At 37.1% G+C, this 19,608-nt stretch overlaps 1 protein-coding gene and 2 long non-coding RNA genes across 3 annotated transcripts; all 3 read left to right on the top strand.

Annotated features, from left to right (window-relative positions):
• Positions 1 to 4,509: 4,509 nt before the first annotated feature.
• LOC124918799 (polyubiquitin) lies at positions 4,510 to 5,758 on the top strand. The gene is made up of 2 exons (XM_047458849.1): positions 4,510 to 4,597; positions 4,703 to 5,758. The coding sequence occupies exon 2, from the start codon at positions 4,703 to 4,705 to the stop codon at positions 5,618 to 5,620; it is 918 nt and encodes a 305-aa protein (XP_047314805.1). The 5' UTR covers positions 4,510 to 4,597; the 3' UTR covers positions 5,621 to 5,758.
• A 7,433-nt stretch (positions 5,759 to 13,191) lies between these two features.
• Positions 13,192 to 16,461, top strand: LOC124921604. The gene is made up of 6 exons (XR_007097679.1): positions 13,192 to 13,329; positions 13,443 to 13,722; positions 14,273 to 14,351; positions 14,832 to 15,075; positions 15,829 to 16,059; positions 16,129 to 16,461. It is a non-coding gene; the product is annotated as an uncharacterized LOC124921604 (long non-coding RNA).
• A 117-nt stretch (positions 16,462 to 16,578) lies between these two features.
• Positions 16,579 to 17,431, top strand: LOC124921611. The gene is made up of 4 exons (XR_007097680.1): positions 16,579 to 16,676; positions 16,766 to 16,835; positions 16,910 to 16,934; positions 17,009 to 17,431. It is a non-coding gene; the product is annotated as an uncharacterized LOC124921611 (long non-coding RNA).
• Positions 17,432 to 19,608: the final 2,177 nt, after the last annotated feature.

Below are 19,608 nucleotides of genomic sequence, written 5' to 3'. Positions count from 1 at the left end.
TCTTCATATGCAGCCAAGACTTACAAGTCTCTATAAGGTGTCGAATCTTCCTTTCGGCTATCCCATTCTGTTGCGGGGTCTCAGGGCAGGAGAATTCTCTTTTTATGCCATTTTGCCTACAAAACAGTTCAAACTCTTTTGAGCAAAATTCCCCACCATTGTCTGTCCGCAATACTCGAATTTTCCTTTCTTGTTCTCCTTCTACCGTCTCCTTGAACTCGAGAAATTTAGAGAACACTTCAGACTTTTCTTTCACAAAGTACACCCAAGTGAACCTAGAGAAATCATCCACAAACAACAGCATATATTTACTTCCCGAGTATGAGGCAGTTCGAGTTGGTCCCATCAAGTCACTATGAACTCGATCCAAAGGACCCTTACTTCTCGATACAGAGTTGTCGAAAGGAAGTCGATGAGCCTTCCCATATTGGCATCCTTCACACACACTGCCCTCCTCAATTCTCAGATCTTCAGGTAGACCTTCGACAAGTTTCTTTCGAGACATAACACTGAGCTTAGTCATATTGACATGCCCAAGTCTTGCATGCCATAGAAAGGAGGTGCTTTTGTCGTTCACCCTTTCTATGTACGAATTTGAAGCTGAAAGGACAAAGAGATCATTTACCCGAGTTCCAGTGTGGACCACATCCGCCTTGATTTCTTTCACGTTCCTTAAGAACTTCACATCGTTTGGACCAAACAACACCAAATTTCCAGCGTCTACAGCATTTGCAACCGAGAAGAGATTCTTCTGAATTCCTGGAACGTGGTAGACATTCTTCAGAGTAATAGATTCTCCTTTATCGCTTTCAATGACAACTGATCCTTCCTTTTTAACTTCGTGAACCGAGTTATCAGTCGTGACAATGCCAGCGCCCCCATTATGAACTCGACTCGACGAGAACACAGAACCATCTCCAGTAACATGATGTCCGCACCCTGAATCGACGATCCACCTTTGATCGATCTCCTGTTTATCATGAGAAGCCTCTGTTTTCTTTTCCTTCGAAGTCGTCACATCGACATGAAAAGCCTTGTTCCAGTCCTCCTCAACACGCTAGTTAGACTTTTCTCCGAAATTTGAACCAGCAAAATTTCCATTCAAATTTACTCGACAGTCTCTTTTGAAGTGTCCAGTCTTTCCGCACCTGAAACACTTAACGGACTTCTTAGGAATATTTGAAGAATCTTGACCTGTTTCTTCCTTCTTCGACTTTCCCTTTTTCCAGCTCGATTTCTTCACGAACAACGCACTGTTCGACTCCTCCTTTATACTCGTTCCAGCCATTTGTGCGGCCAACGACTCTTGAGATGACAAGAGATTTTCAAACTCCTCGAGTGAAGGTTGTTGAGCCCAACCTTGAATCGATGTGATGAATGGTGTATATTCAGGTCGAAGTCCTCGAACAATATGTCTCTTTGTTCGAGCCTCTAAGATTTTCTCATCTGGATTCAATAAGGAAATTTCTGAGCATATGTTCTTTACCTTAAGAAAGAACTCCGAGACAGATCCGATTTGCTTTGCGGCTGCCAACTCGTTTTCAAGCATCTGGAGACGAGCCTCGTTCTTCTTATTGAAAAGATGATCAAGCGTTTCCCAGATCTCACGAGCAGATCCACAACCGATGATGTGCTCAAACAGATTATGGGAGATTGACCTCTTCAATACAAATTCTGCCTTCGTATTGAGTCTCTTCCGCTTCTTCGATGCTTCCGCATTTTCAGCAACATCCTCAAGAGCTACATCATCATCGTCTACGACGATGTCCCACAAATCTTCCCCAACCAGGTACGATTCCATACAAGTTTTCCATATCCGGTAGTTTGACTGGTTTAACAACTCCAAACCGAGTCCAGCTACACGACCACCACTTTCCATATCGAATAACAACGATATCTTCTTCAACAATATTACCAAAGCTCTGATACCATGTAACGAAGTCACAACCAGGACCTCGATGATCGAACAGTGAAGAATTATATTGGAAAGTGAATAGAAACTCTAGATAATGAAAAACAAACTGGAATGAGAATCCGTCTATTGAAATTGATAGAAAATAATACGATTACAATCCTTAAATAAAATAAACATAACTAAGACTCTTAAACTAAGAGACATGAAGAGTCTCATTTATTAGATAATATCAAGAGTCTTGGACAATCCAAGAGGCTCTTTAACAACCAAAGACTCCTTAATTATTATTATTACTTTAATTTCTAACAGGTTTTATCAACAAAAGTTTCCCTGATCATGTTTGTCGCCTCAAAAAGGCAATCTATGGCCTAAATCAAGCCCCTCATGCCTAGTATATTCATGCCTAGTATATGGAGCTTCGAACATTTCTCCTTTCTCTTATCTTTGTCAATTCAACTGCATATGCATCTCTCTTCATCTATCAAAAACCAAGTTTCACACTCTATTTATTAGTATATGTTGATGATATAATTGTCATAATTGGGAATTCTTCTATAGAGTTGTCCAACCTTATTTCCACCATTGTTGCTCGATTTCGTTGAAGGATCTTGGATGTCTTACCTATTTCTTGGGCGTCGAAGTAAATCTTTTTGTCACAAGACTCTTTCTTTCACAAAGGAAATACATCACTAATCCACTCCATAAATCAGGCATGGCAAACACCAAATCATCATTCACTCCCTTGCCCCCAAGTGCTCAATTACTCAAAGATTTCGGTGATCTCCTACCTTCCCCAACTAAGTATCGTGCACTTGCGAGAAGTATTCAATACTTAAGTATTACTTGCCCGAACATTGCATTATGCACCAACAAACTTGCGCAGTTCATGCACCATCCCATAACAACACATCGGTCCGCCCTCAAACGGGTGCTTCGTTATCTGGTGGGCTCTTGTGACAAAGACATCTTCATCTCGGAAACTGTTCCGCTAACCCTTCATGCTTACTCAAATGCATATTGGGAGGGTGATAAGGATGCTTATATATTCACCACTATTACTTGTTGTATCTCGATTGCATTCCCATCTACTAGAGCTTCCATAAACAAAGATATGTTGTTCGTTCTTTAACCGAAGCATAATACAAAGCCTTAACTGACACAACTAATGAGCTTCTATGGGTCCTATCCTTGTTCACTGAACTTGGTCACCTGCCCACAACCAATTCAATTATCTATTGTGAGAATCTTGGTGCCACATATCTCAGTGATAATCCTATTTTTCCACTCTTAGATAAAACATATAGTCTTAGCCTATCTATTTGTTCGTAAAAATGTTCAAAAAGGCAAGTTTCAAGTATCTTTTGTGTCTATTGATGATCTTTGATGATCAGCTTGCTGATATACTCACAAAACCACTATTTCGACATCTGTTTGACTTTTTACTGTCCAAGTTGCGTCTCTCTTTTAGATCGTCCAACTTGCGGGAGAATATAATTTTAATAATTAGTTATTTGATTTTCTTTTATTTAGGCTAAATTGTTGGAGTTAATAAACATAATTTTCTCATGAATTCTAATCCTTAATTTATATCTTCATTCTCATTTTTTTTCTTTTATATTTGTCAAACTTGTATAAATAAGAAATACCATAACAAATATATAAAATTCATTATGAATGATTCTTTCTTACCTATCTATGTAATTCTTGTTATAATGCTATTTTGACTTAATTAAACAAACTTACTAATTTGTATTGACTTAACTTGAATAATTAAATCGTAATAACCACACTTCCTTGGACGATCTACGTATGGACTTTATTTACTGTAGTCTAGTCCAAAAAAATATTATTTACGCTGTATATCTTGATTTTTTAAAAATAATAATAATTATAATATTTGTTTAGTGGCTATTATAACAATTTTCTTCAATCATACTGTTTCAAGCGAATAAATTGTACACTGCAATAATATTACTAACAAAAAAAAAATTGAATAAAAAAAAGCAATAAATAAAGGAATAAGTTGATTATCAAACAAAAATAAATATAAAAGAAATTATTAGGAAGAAAATGAGAAAATAAATTGATTGAAAAAATAAAAATATAATATTTATCTTCTCTATTTTTTTATATCATATTATTTTCACTCACATTTTTTTCTATTTTCTTATATCATATTGTTTTCACTCACATTTTTTTCTTAATTTCACGTATAACCAAAATAAATTGAATTTTTGGGGGAAAAGTGTTTTTGTTTGATGATAAATGAGATTGTTTTAATTGTTTAATTAAATTATTTAAAAAAAAATAAAAAAATATGTTAATGAATGAATTAATAAAATAAAATAAAATAATAAATTAATTAAATTACTCCTAAGAGACTAAATACAATATAATAAATATCTTTCTTTAAACAAAATATATAAATTATTAGAGATAATGATCCTTTTTCTCTCTCGAAAAGTCAAATAAACCTTCTTATCTAGACCGTTCTTTAATTGTACGCAAAGAAAGCAGAAAAGAACACGTGGCATCATATTGATCGTCTGTTTCATAATCTTCCATCACAAGCTACGTACTAGCTATGGCAAACCCATCTATAAATATCCTTCAATCCACGCCTTCTTTCCCACATTCAGAAATTTGTAACCCTAAAATCTTCTCTTCTCATTCGAAATCAAGGTATGTAATCTCTCTCTCTCTATATATATGTATATGTTTTCTCTTTCAATCAAGATCTAAGATCGTGTAATTTGGCATTAATTTTCATGTCTTGAATGGATTCAGATGCAGATCTTCGTCAAGACACTCACAGGCAAGACCATCACGTTGGAGGTCGAATCATCCGATACAATCGACAACGTCAAGGCTAAGATCCAGGACAAGGAAGGAATTCCTCCGGATCAGCAACGATTGATTTTCGCAGGTAAACAACTCGAGGACGGCCGCACCCTTGCCGATTACAACATCCAGAAAGAATCCACTCTCCATCTCGTCCTCCGTCTTCGCGGTGGGATGCAGATCTTCGTCAAAACTCTAACGGGGAAGACGATCACTCTCGAGGTTGAGTCTTCCGATACGATCGATAACGTCAAGGCGAAGATCCAGGATAAGGAAGGTATTCCTCCAGATCAGCAACGATTGATCTTCGCAGGTAAGCAGCTCGAGGATGGCCGGACACTCGCCGACTATAACATCCAGAAGGAATCCACCCTCCATCTCGTTCTCCGCCTTCGCGGTGGGATGCAAATCTTCGTTAAAACCCTAACGGGGAAGACGATCACTCTCGAGGTTGAGTCTTCCGATACGATCGATAATGTGAAGGCCAAGATTCAAGACAAGGAAGGTATTCCTCCTGATCAGCAGAGGCTGATATTTGCCGGGAAGCAGCTTGAGGATGGTCGGACATTGGCGGATTACAATATCCAGAAGGAATCGACCCTTCATTTGGTCCTTCGTCTTCGAGGTGGGATGCAAATCTTTGTGAAGACACTCACGGGGAAGACGATTACTCTGGAGGTGGAGAGCTCCGACACGATTGACAACGTGAAGGCGAAGATTCAGGATAAGGAAGGAATTCCCCCTGACCAACAGAGGTTGATCTTTGCAGGTAAGCAGTTGGAGGATGGCCGGACCCTAGCTGATTACAATATCCAGAAAGAATCGACTCTCCACCTTGTCCTGCGTCTACGTGGTGGATTTTGATGATGATGATGATGATCATCCATCTCTGTTCATGATTTGATGATGTTCTGTTTTTTTTTTTCGTTTTCTTGGTTTTAATGCTATGGGTTTTCATGTACAATTTGAATGGTTCTAGTAAATTTCGATTTGACCTTGGAATCAATCTGTTGGCTTTTGTTCCTGTGAATTAGTGTACGAATAGGTACGATTAAAATGGTATGATTTTGGGATGATAATAAATCTTGGGGTTCGTCTTTGTCTAGGTTTCTCAAGCGGCGTGCCACTTAGCATCTTCTCCATTGACTGGGTTCCACGATCTCTTACATCCTTGTATCTAATTCTATCTCTATTGAAGTCCTTTTATCTCAACCCTAATCTGAATCTAGTTTATCAAACAAGCTCTGAACATTTTTTTTATCTCTTCTTTTCCTCTCAAATCCTGATCTCCAGAAGGTATAAGATCTCTCTCATTTTTATTCTTTTGATCGCCTCACCCATTTGTTCCAACAATCAGTTTTGACAAGCTTGACTCAATTAGAGTTAGAAAGATTAATATGTAGTTCGATATGTTTTATTAATAAAACATGAGATTACCCCTACTTGATCAGTTTTTTTGTCACCCTTAATTTGTGATTCATATGTATTAGAGCTCAAGACTACATCAACCAAGAAGAAGAAGAAGGTACAAGACTACACATCAACCAAGAAGAAGAAGAAGGTATAAGATAAGAGGTCAAGACAGATCGCTTCCATCAGATTCTTCATGTAATGAGTCCTCTTCTTCTTATTCTTTGACAAATTATTCAGGTGACTTAAATTTTTAAGAGAAGATCAAAATGGGAAAAATAAACAATGTGATAAATGTTTAATGTCTATTCAAAACTCAATAATATTGATATAAGTTTTATATTTTTAATTAAATATCTTATCTACACTAATAATTTTCTGTCATTTTGTAATGTCTAAAACATGATAGAATGACTCCTTATGATACGGTTTGGTCAGTTATTCTTGCAATAGGCTTCGAAAGACCACTTTTCTGAAAGTATAGTTCTTGCCTTCCTGCCTCCTTGAAGCTCGTCCATTCGTTGGGGAAAGCTTGCTCTCACGTTTAAGTGTTTGCTCCTAGTTTAGGCAAGTGAGTCAAATTTCTGCTCATTGCAGACTTGCAGTCACCCCGAGTCTCTTTCCCTTTGTTAAACTTTCAATACTGAAATAAAGTAGCATATGGTACTCTCTCAAATTCAGGATCTTTCGCTACTTGAGTCATGTTCCCGTTCGCCCATATGACAACACTTGCAATGATACAGAATTACTTAACCCAATTAAATGTCAAAGATATAACTCAAGAACTTTATAAGATTCTAAAAAGGGAGATTAAGGATAATATTATAGTTTTATTATTTATGGAAACAATTCATATATAAATAGTCGACCTCGGCGAAATCGAACCGAACGTCTTTTCTTTTGGCCCAAGTCGATCAGCATGTTGGGATATCGTAAACACAAAGCATCTTCATCTTCCCAGGTATTCTCATCGTTAATTTGATTCGCCCATTTAACTAGTATTGGTTTAGTTAGGTTTTTACCTGATAAAATATTTTGTTCTTCCAAAATCGTTTCAGGAATCAGGTTACAAGATTTCACCTTTGAAATTTCCTCAATTGAAGTAGGCGTGCCCCTATACTGCTTGAGTTGCGAAATATGGAAGACATTGAGGATTAGAGCATCAGATGGTAACTCCAGAGTGCAGACGATAAACGACTTCCCCTATTTTCGCCGGTACTCGCTATGGTCTATAGAACTTGGCTTGCAACTTGTGGTGATTTCCCCGAATTGATAATTGACGGTAATGATGTAACTTTACTAAGACCCAATCTTCTATTTGAAATGATGCTTCAGTTCGATGTTTATCATATTGTTTCATTCGATTTTGGGCTCTAAGTAAGTGAAATTTCAGTAATTGCAGGGCTGTCTCTCAAGCTAAAAAAGTTTTATTAACCTCTTCCACTCTCGAATCCCCTGCCAAGGAGTGTGCACCGGAGGAGCATAGCCATAAATTGTTTTAAATGGAGTGAATGTGTAGCAGAGTGATGGTTCATATTGTACCACCATTCTATCAAAGACAATCAATGATGCCATTAATGAGGTTGTTGGTCAGCCATACATCTCAGGTATGTACCAATGCACCGATTTATTACTTCAGTTTGACCGTCGGTCTGAGGGTGATAAGCTGTGGAGAGATCTTGGTGCACCCTTGTAGTTTAAGAAACTCACACCAAAAGGAACATTAGAATACCTTATCATATTGTTTCATTCAGTTTTGGGCTCTAAGTAAATGAAATTTCAGCAATTGCAGGGCTGCCTCTCAAGCTAAAAAAGTTTTATTAACCTCTTCCACTCTCGAATCCCCTGCCAAGGAGTGTGCACCGGAGGAGCATAATCATAAATTGTTTTAAATGGAGTGAATGTGTAGCAGAGTGATGGTTCATATTGTACCACCATTCTACCAAAGACAATCAATGATGCCATTAATGAGGTTGTTTCATCCATACATCTCAGGTATGTACCAATGCACCGATTTATTACTTCAGTTTGACCGTCAGTCTGAGGGTGATAAGCTGTGGAGAGATCTTGGTGCACCCTTGTAGTTTAAGAAACTCACACCAAAAGGAACATTAGAATACCTTATCCTTGTCACTAATTATAGATAGTGGCATACTATGAAGTTTAAAATTATTACCAATGAAGACTTCTACTACTTTGCATGCTGTGAATGAATGACTAAGGACAATAAAATGCCTCATCTTGGATAATTTATCCACCACGACTAGTATCACCGTTTTTCCACCCGAGACTGATAGTTGTTCAATTACATCCATAGAGATTGATTGTCGGAAATTATTCGATATGGACAGAGGTTGGAGAAGGTATTTTGGCGCGAAGGTCTCACCTTTGTTCTTTTGACATATATCGCAGGTTTTGATGAATTCCCATACATCACGACTTAGCCCAGGCCAGGAATATGCTAATTGTATTTTCTTTGTTGTAACTAGGGATCCCGAGTGACCACCAGTAGGAGCAGAGTGCATTGATGCAATGAGGATTAATCGGAGTTCTGGATCAAACCCTACAACCAACTTCCCTTCCCTTCTTTCCTTAAATTGTCATTGATGAATGTATACCCTGGATGTGCATCCTCATTTTCTTTTAATTCATTTATAGGTTTCACCATATTAGAGTTAGTAGCCCGAACATCATTAAGACATTTCAGTATCGGTGAGTAATAGACCGAGAGCTCGGCACACTACACTGTCGGTTCTCTCTGCGACAGGGCATCAGCAACAACTTTTTTTTCTTCTTTTTTGTACTAAACTATGAAGTCGTATCCAACTAGTTTATAGAGCCATTTTTCTTGGGCAGGTGTCTGAACTCTCTTCTCCATAAAAAGTTTCGAAGATTAATGATCTGTTTTAACTATAAATGGTGAATATTGCAGGTAAGGGCGCCACTTTTCCACGGCAAATGTCAATGCCAAGATTTCTCATTCGAAGGTGGATGAAGGGCTGTTAGCAGCTTGAAGTGCCCGACTATATGCAATTGGTCGATTGTTTTGGACTAGAACCGTGCCACTTCCCACATTGCTTTCGTTTCTACCACAAATGGCTGGCTAAAGTCTGGTAAGGCTAAAACAAGGGGTGTTGATAAAGCTCGTTTCAACTGATTGAAAGCTAAATTGGCATTTTCAAACCAATGAAACTTACCCTTTTTTAATAATTTTGTCATTGGTTTAGAAATCATACCATAGCCCTAAATAAATCTCCGGTAATAGCCAGTCAACCCCAAAAACCCTCGGAGCCGTTTGATTGAATTAGGTACTGGCCAAGAACTCATGGCCTCCAATTTTTGGGGATCTGCTGTTACACACTTGCTCATAATGATATGACCCAGTTATGTGATCTGTAGACAACCAAATTCACATTTTTCTTTATTAACAAATAAAGTGTTTCTTCGCAGAACTTCTAGGACCATTAGAATATTCAAAGCAAATTAAAATAAATTGCCTCAAATCAGACTTTGAAAAGTTGAAGGTGCGTTGGTTAGCCCAAAAGGCAAAACAAGAAACTCATACAGTCTTTCATGCGTTCAAAATGCCGTTTATGATAATCAGTCGATTTCATTCTTATTTGATGATTTCCAGCTCGAAGATCTAATTTGAAGAAGATCTTTGACCCGTGGAGTTCTTCAAGAAGTTCTTCAATTACCAGTATTGGAAATTTATCTTTAGTAATTGTTGCATTCAATTTCGGTAATCGATACACAGTCTCCAGGTTAAATATTTTTTTCTTACTAAGACCACTCGAGTTGCAAATGCGTTGTGGCTTGGTTGAATAACGCCCTTCTCTAACATTTGCTCTGCCATCTTTTCAATTTCTATTTTTTGTAGGGCATGATACATGTAGGGTCTTAAACAGATAGGCATTGTTCCTTCTTTCAAGGGAATCTGGTGATCATGCCCTCTCAGTGGTGGTAATTTCTTCGGCTCCTGGAACAGATCTTCAAATTATTTCAGAATCTATTCAATCTCTTCACCTTTGTTATGTGTCTCTTGTGTTGTAAGTGCAAAGAAGTGTCCTTGATATTCCTCACAGTTTCGCAGTTGAACCAAGACTGCTTGCTTTTCTTTCATCAAGAGCTTGGAAAGTTGATCACATTCCATAATATTAATATGCATCTGGTCCATTCCCTGAAGAAAGTAACTTTTTCCCTATTTACAAAAAGAAATAGTGAGTTTATCAAAATCCCACTCCAATGCCCCCAGAGTAATTAGTCATTCAATACCTAAGACCATGTCGTGTATAGACATGGTAAGCACTCACATATCAGCTTTAAATTCCAACCCCCATTGTCCACAACAAATCTTTACAATAAGCATGGCTGAAAATATTAGAACCATCTGCCACCTTAATAGGTAAAACTGATGTTTGTTGGGCTATATGATTAATATTATTCATAATCCTATTGTTAATAAAGTTATTGTTGCTTCTAGTATCAATTAAAATTGTAATGGACAGCTGCCCAACCTTGCCAGAAATACGAAGGGTTTGATAATTCTTTCAACCGTCAAGAGCATATATCGAGATAGAAGGTTTATCATTAGAAGGTGGAAGCGAATGACTAATAGGTTCATATAAGAAATATTTTGAGACATCTCCTGATTCAGCTAAGTTGATCATTAATAGTTTAGCTGTACATTTATGATTTGAATCAAACTTCTTATCACAAGTGTAGCATAAACCCTTTCTACGTCTTTTGTCAAAAAAAATTGATTCATTTGTTGTAAATGTTTCTATCGAGGATTCTGAGGAAAAGGAGATGAATATGAATGGTTAGAATAAGGTGATTTAGTAGAGACTGACCAAGTAGGTTTAGATTGATTTGGTTTAGGCAGTATAGGTGGTATAGGTGGACTAGAGTTATATATGTGACCTCTTTTAAGTAGGAATTTAAAAGTAGCTTCCTAGACTTTAGTTATAACCATTTCTAAGTTCAGGGAATCAAGTTTGAGTAGTCTAATATTGTTAGAAATCCTCATGTATACCACTGAAATAACACTCAATTACATATTCATCTGGAATGTGAATGAGTTTCTGTAATATAGCCATGTATTTCAGATTGTATTACTGAATAGAGCCTGTTTATTTTAGATTCATCAACTGATTAATGCGACTTTCACTGTTCGAGGGTCCAAACTATTGAAGAAGATCAGAACAAAAAACATCCCAAGTAAGAGCTATCGTTTAACTTCGAGATTGGATGTAAGAACCATACCAGAGCCTTGCGTCGCCTTGGAAATGAATAGGTGTGATTTCGACATTGGTTATATCAACAGTGTGATCCACTCTAAAAATTGTTCGACAAAAATCACCCATCCTTCCATGTCTGCTCCATCGAATTTCGGGATTTCCACATTCGTTAATCGTGTGGGAGGTATGTAAGCTCTCTCTAGGGTTATTCGTACGAGAAGATTCAGTCATATCTCCATTTCTCACAAACATTGCTTCAATCCTCTACTCCAGGTAATCTAGCCTCAACTGACTGCGATTTTCATTCTATTTCATCCATTTGCGTTGCTCCTCCAAGGTTTTAGTTTAACTTCCACTACCGAACATAAAATGTCATTATTCGTCTGTTGTCGTGTTTCCATCATGGTCAAACAGGAAGGTGAGCTCTGATACCAATTGATACAACGAAGAAAATATTTAGGGTTTTCAAAGTGAATTAGGGAAGGAGATAGAGAAGAGATGATACCAAGAAGAAGATGAGAAAAAAGTTGTTGAGTTATTGGTCTTCAATTCTAAATTACAGTGTAAGTGAACAATTTAGAATATTCAGATCCTTTTATCTGGAAGGTATGAATATTCTAATAGAATTTTGTTAGGAAATAACAGGTGATGACAAGGCCTAACAGATTGGCTGAAAAACATAAGAAACATAAAGACTTAATAAATATTTTGGACTAACAGATGTCCTAATTTTAACAACTTTTAATTTCCAGGTGGCTTCTTCTCCTCCACAAGATCAGCCTTCAGATTTTTTGTTGTATCAAATTAATATGTATTTCGATATTAATTATTAATAAATCAACATGAAATCACCCTTATAAGTTTTTTTGTCACCCTTAATTTGTGATTCATATGTATTAGAGCTCAAGACTACATCAACCAAAAAGAAGAATAAGAGGTAACAAAGCTCTAGACTACGATCGGGTATCAGAGTTCAAGACGAGATCGCTTCCATCAGATTCTTTAGGTAATTAGTCCTCTTCTTATTCTTTGACAAATTATTCATGTGATTTAAATATTTAAGAGAAGGTCAAAATGGGAAAAAATAAACAATGTGATTAATTTTTGCTGTCTATTCAAAACTTAGATAATTTTGAGATAAATTTTAAAAAATAATTAAATATCTTATCAACACTAATAATATTCTATCATTTTGTATTTGTAGTGTCTAAAATAGTGAATAATTCTTTCAGATAAAATAAGATAAGATAAGAGAAGATAAGATAAGATTTGGAGCCACTTTTTTAAAAGCATAGTTCTTGCCCTTCTCTCTTCTCTCTCCTCTCTCCTCTCTCCTCTCTCCTCTCTCCTCCCTCCTCCCTCCTCCCTCCTCCCTCCTTGGAGCTCGTCCATTTGTTGGGTGATCATTTGCTCTCACGTTTGAATGTTTGCTCGTAGTTTAGGTCGGTGAGTCAAATTTTTGCTCATTGCAATCACCTCAAGTCTCTTTCCCTCAGAAATAAAGTAGCATTTGGTAATCTCTTAAATTCAGGAACTTTCGCTTCTTGAGTCCGTTTCTGTTTGTCCGATACGGAATTGCTCAACCCAATTAAATGTCAAAGTTATAACTCTTGATGATAAACAAGAACTTTATAAGGCTCTACAAATGGAGATTAAGGATAACATTATAGTTTTATTATTTATGGAAACAATTCATATATACATAGTCATGTCATTATTTCTACCCAGATTTGCTGTTGCAGATTTGGTGCTCCACTCTACACCACTTTCATAATATATGTTGACTTTTCATTCTCTCATTAATTTTGATTTATTCTATAAAATAATTATTTTTTTAAAGGTGGTGTAGGGTAGAGCACAAAATCTGCAATAGCAGATCTGAGCCCCATTATTTCTCCGAGATTAAGAAGATTGTTAGCTGTTGTAAGTTCTATCTTTGTTATTATTCTTTAATTTCTCCTCTCTTCGAAATTTATTTTATATCTCTCTTGATTATTGATATAAACTTCTGCATATTGAATCTTAAATTGTATCAGAGCAACTCAATACAACTAGGATCAAAATTCATCAATCATTTCCAAATAAAAGGAACTACGAGACAATAGGAACAGAACCCTAATTCAATTCGAAAGAAATTTACAACCGACTCTTTGGCAGTCAACTTATAGATGGCAGAAAAGATACGCGAAGATGAAAATTGGCTTCATTGACGAATCTTGTAAGATGCTAGAAGATCCAAAAGAGGCAACACTATGGAGAATGGTAGATGCTACAATGAGAATCTGGATAATGAATACAATCGACAAGAAAAATAAGGTACACTTTTAGAGCACTATCACTTCACAAGAATTACGGGATGAAATCAGGGCTCGTTATGAAGGGAATAACGGCCAACACAATATTAACTGAGAAAAATATATACACCATTCAGCAAGAAAATATAGAAAACTGAATTTAGAAGAGTACTTACTAGACTATATTGGGATGTATTACTCAATTTACAAACACATATACTATAACCACAGAAGTTGTGATTGTGATAGAGGCAATACACATAATTGTACAGATTGTAAACTTGAAAAGGAGTGGTGATGGAATATGAGAAAAGCAATTTGTACCACTTTTTGTTAGGGCTCAATGATTCTTTTGAGAATATAACGGACTAAATCTTAAATGATGGATCCCTTTTAGAGAAGATCAAAATGGGAGAAAATAAACAACGACATGTGTCTATTCGAAACTAAAATAATATTGAGATAAGTATTTATATTTGTAATCAAATATCTTATCTACACTAATAATGTTCTTCATTTTGTAGTGTCTAAAACATGTTAGAATGACCCCTTATGGTCAGTTATTCTCGCAGATAAGATTCATTCTGCCACTTCTTTGAAAACATGGTTCTTGCCTTCCTCTCTCCTTCCTCCTTGGAGTTCGTCCATTCGGTTGGTAATCCCTTGCTCTCATGTTTGACTGTTTGCTCGTATTTTAAGCCGATGAGTTAAATTTATGCTCATTGCAGTCACCTCTGAGTCTCTTTCCCTTTGTTAAACTTTCAATACTGAAATAAAGTAGCAATTAGTACTCTCTCAATTTTAGGATTTTCCAATTCATGAGTCCTGTTCTCCCCTATGACAGCACTTGCAAAAGATACGGAATTGCTAAAATATAACTCTTAATAAGCAAGAACTTTATGAGGCTCTACAAAGGGAGATTAAGGACAATAATATAATTTTATTATTTATGAAAACAACTCATATTTACAGTCGGGTCATTAATTCCCCGACTTGATTAAGAAGATTGATAGCTGTTATAAATTCTATCTTTGCTATAATTCTTTAATTTCTCCGCTCTTCCAAATTAATTTTATATCTCTCTGGATTCTTGTTCTAAACTTCTGCATAATGAATCTTACATTGTATCAGATCAACTCAATACAACTAGGTTCAAGATTCATCAATCATTTCCAAACAAAAGGATCTACGAGACAACATGAACCCCATGGAAGAGAGTCTACCATTCTTTTACAGGTTAGGGTTTGATAAATTACTGAATTATGTGGTTTTATGATTTAGGGCACCGGAAATAGTGTTTTTTAAGAAGAAGAAGAGATCTGAAGAAGAAAGAAGGATCTGTCAATTCATTAACAACCAAGAAGAAGAAGAAAAGGTACATAACAACCTTTAAAATTTTCCATAACATTGATAAAGAGATTTGGGATTGTTATACCCAAACATTACAGTATTCCAGTTACATAACTACCTTTCATAACTACCCACTACACAAACAGTTACTAACTTCTAATTTGTATAACTGTCTAAACTTATCATAAACACAACACACAACAAACATAACTGTCATACAATTATACTGAAATTACTAGCTACATGTAACATTATTCCCCCCTTAAAACGTTTGTCGTCCACGACAAACAGTTCTTGCTTTGGTTTGTTTCCGTGTTGGGAACATTTCAGGGAATTGAGTATGCATTGTTTCAAAATCTTTCCATGTTTTGTCTTCAGGACCTGAACCTTTCCATTCAACCAAAACTTGTGTCTTTTTTTGTTTCGAACTGTGACCTCTCGTTCCCCTACTATCCTGCCTTTCCTGTCAGCTTCCTTGGTTTGGAGGATTTCCACAATGGCAGTAGGGGTGCCTTGGAAACTTTTTAACTGAGATACATGAAAAACATTGTGTATTTTTGCACCAGCTCCTAGCTCTAGTTTGTAAGCCACATTACCGATCCTTTCCAGCAATTTGAATGGTCCAAAAAATTTAGGAGACAGCTTGTGGAAACATTTTTGAGCAGATAATTGTTTATAGGGCTGCAGTTTTTACAGGACCCAAGCTCCTACCTCAAGTATTGCATCTGTTTTTTTTCTTATCTTGCACCTGTTTCATTCGGTTTTGTGCTCTTTGCAGGTGAAACTTCAGTAATTGGAGAGTTGCTTCTCGTGCAGAAAGAGTTAAGTCCACTTCTTCAACTCTTGAATCTCCAGCGACATATGAGGTGTGAATTAGTGGAGAATACCCATAGACAGCTTCAAAGGGTGAGGTTTGGATGGCTGAATGGAAGTTGGTGTTATACCACCACTCAGCCAATGGCAACCAACGAACCCATTCCTTGGGGGATTGTCCAACCATACATCATAGGTAAGTGCCTAAACATTTGTTTACAATTTCTGTTTGTCCGTCTAATTGAAGATGATATGCTGTGGACAGATTTTGCTACACCTGTTGTATCTTCAAGAATTCTCGCCAAAAGGTGTTGAGGAACACTTTATCTCGATCACTGACTATAGACAGAGGCATCCCATGAAGTTTAGAGACATTATTGACAAAAGCTTCAGCGACTGTTTTGGCAGAAAATGGGTGGCGCAGGCTAATGCCATCTTGGACAGTCTGTCCAGCACCACGAAAATTACAGATTTACCTTGTGTTTTGGGGAGATTTTCTATAAAATCTATGGAGATGGATTCCCAATATCGATTTGGATTGTTAATGGCTGTAACCTGCCTTTATATTCCATATTATTTGACTTATTTTTTTGACATGTCTCGCAGGTTCGAACAAACTCCCGTACATCCTTAGTCATTCCTGACCAAAAGTATATATTAGCTGCAATTTCTTTTGTGTGACCAGTGAGCCTGAATGTCCCCTTCTGCACCGCAATGTATTGTTGTTATCAGTGTGGTCCTCAATTCAGTGTTTCGTCCAACCACTAATTTCCCTCTTCTTCTCAATGTGTCATCGATATAAGTGAAATCCGGGTGAGAATTTGGTGCACCACTTATTTCTTGAACAAGCTTGACCAGATTTAGATTTGTGACATACGTTTCTTGTATTTATTTTTGCACAGTTGTATGGTATACCGAAATTCCTGCGCATTAGACCCTTGTATCCCGCCTGGATAACGCATCTGCCACTAGGTTCTCTTTTCTTTTTTTATACTGAACTGTGAAATCATAACCTACCAATTTGTAAAGCCACTTTTCTTGTGCAGGAGTCTGCACTCTTTTTTCTAGCAGGTACTTAAGCGCTTTATGGTCTGTTTTCACCACAAATATTTTATATCTGAGGTAGATTCTCCACTTCTGCACAGCAAACGTTAAGGACATCAGTTCCTTTTCATAAGTCGATGATGGCAGTTTCCCGGATTTGATAGCTTTGCTGATAAATGCTATTGGGCGACCTTCCAGCATCAACACTACACCAATGCCTGCTCCGTTTGCGTCCGTCTCTACAACAAATGGAGTCTGAAAATTGGGCAGCGCCAGAACTGGAGGGGATATCATCATTTGTTTCAGCAACTGAAATGCGTCATCTGCTTCTTTGTTCCAACCAAACTGTCCCTTTTCAGTAGAGAAGTAAGGGGTCGAGCAATGCAACCGTATTGCTTAATGAATCTATGGTAATACCCGGTTAAGCTTAGGAATCCCTTCAGTTGTTTTGGTGATTGTGGAACGGGCCATGCACTCATTGCTTCCAGTTTCTCCGGATCTGTAGCTATTCCATTTTCATCCAAAATGTGTCCCAGGTATGCAATTTGATTACAGCCAAAACTGCACTTCCCTTTATTTAAAACTAATTGATGTTGCTGTAATATAAGTAATACTTGTCTCAGATGAAATATATGCTCTTTCCAGTTTGGACTGTAAACCAAAATATCATCAAAGAAAATCAACACAAATTTCCTTAGAAATGGCTTCAACACATCATTTATCAAACTTTGAAAGGTGGAAGGTGCATTTGTCAAGCCAAATGGCATCACCAGGAACTCATACAGGCCCTCATTAGTTCGGAACGCAGTCTTATGTCAGTCTTCCGGGTACATTCGTATTTAGTGAAAACCAGATTTAAAATCCAGTTTGGAAAAAACCTTGGATCCTGTTACAAGGGATTGTTAGGGTTAGGTTTCCTAACCCTAAAATAAGCTGACGGGTAGACGTAACCCATGTCAGCAGTTTTATTTTTAATTATGCAAAATAAATAATTATAAATAAAGCAATTAGCCAGAATATGGAATACTTAATAAATAATTATTTCTAAGGAAATAAATAAGTATTAATAAGGTATTAGCAAAATATATGGAATTAGCGGAAGTTAATTATGGCAGAGGATGGGTATATAAAGAGGAGATCATAATCTGCAAGGGGTACCCCGACATTCTTACAGAAACCTCTAAGGTTAACTTCTCTCTCTATATTTTCTATCTCCTATCTTCTTCTTCCTTATCGTTAAATTCTTACTCACCTAATATTTGTGAATCTCATTCTCACCTCCATTATATTCTATTCTTCACTTAAATCAAGTTATCTCTCACTTATAGCTAGGTTATCAGTTAAATCTACTTAAGCTATATCATTGGTATCAGAGCAAGTTCTTGGCAATATGGTGGAAACGCGTATCGACGGGGAGTTGAATGAAATCCGCAGCCGCAATCAAGCGCAAGACGAACGACTGTTGGCTCAAGAGGCCCGATTCGAAAGGATGGAAGCTATGATGGCTTCAATGAGCGATGCAATCAACCGGCTAAGTACAACTGGGAATAATCAAGTACCACCAGATGAAGGTCAAAATCTCCGAGGTGATAATCATCGTGATCGCAGACGAGGCGAAGATGTCAGACATCGGGAAGTTCATAACGAGGAAAGGTATCAACCTCCAACTAGGCTGTCAAAGATTGATTTTCCAAGGTTTAACGGCGAAGAGGTGGATGACTGGATTTACGGAGTCGAGATGTTTTTTCAAATAGACCGAACATTAGAAGAATCAAAGATGGATTATGCATGTGCTCATCTGACCGGTCGAGCGCGTTGCTGGTTCAGCTCATATTTACAACACCGACTTCCAGGGCGAGCTATGACATGGAACGAACTGAAGCAGTTAGTTTTGAAGGAATTTGGTCCAAGCGAATTCGATGATCCATTAAACGAATGGAAGGACTTGAAGCAGACGACAACAGTTAAGGATTTCGGTAAGAAATATCTCGATATCACATATAAACTGCCACATCTTACTGAAGAGTACTCCATTAAGGGATACTTAAATGGACTCAAAGAAGAAATAGCCAATCCAATCAGGATACAGAAACCTCAGTCCTTAACTGAAGCGATGGGAATGGCTAAACTTCAAGAACGAACTAATCAGAAATTACAAGATGCTGTTTTTGATTCGTTAGTGCGGCGAGGCTATTTAGCAAACAAGGGAGGTCCATTACTGCCAACTCCGAAGACTGCGTCTTTCCTGAATCGAGGAAATAATAATGGACCGTATAATAGAACATCGACAAACCTTGCGAGCAGTTCTAATAGTACAGGCCAGTACAATAGACCAACAAATACTATTCCAAGAAAAGTCAATTTAGATCAGAAAGCGTATGACGAGAAAAAGAAAAACAACCAGTGCTTCTATTGTGAAGAGAAATGGGAGTATGGTCATAGGTGCAGGGCAGGTGCCATTGCGATGATAAATGAACTATTCGAGGAAGAGAATCAGGAAGAAAAATTGGTTGAAACCGTGGACGAATTAGAAGATGGCGTTGCAATGACAATTGAAGGATCAAATACATTTGATACCATGAAGGTGCAAGGAACGGTAGGACGAAACAACGTATATATTCTGATAGACTCGGGAAGTACGCATAATTTTATTAACCCACGAGTGATCAGGAATACAAAATTTGTAACGTCTCCGGCGGTT

Source organism: Impatiens glandulifera, chromosome 1 (assembly GCF_907164915.1).
Source record: "Impatiens glandulifera chromosome 1, dImpGla2.1, whole genome shotgun sequence".
Lineage (NCBI taxonomy): Eukaryota > Viridiplantae > Streptophyta > Magnoliopsida > Ericales > Balsaminaceae > Impatiens > Impatiens glandulifera.
This window is presented reverse-complemented; position numbering and strand designations above follow the sequence as displayed.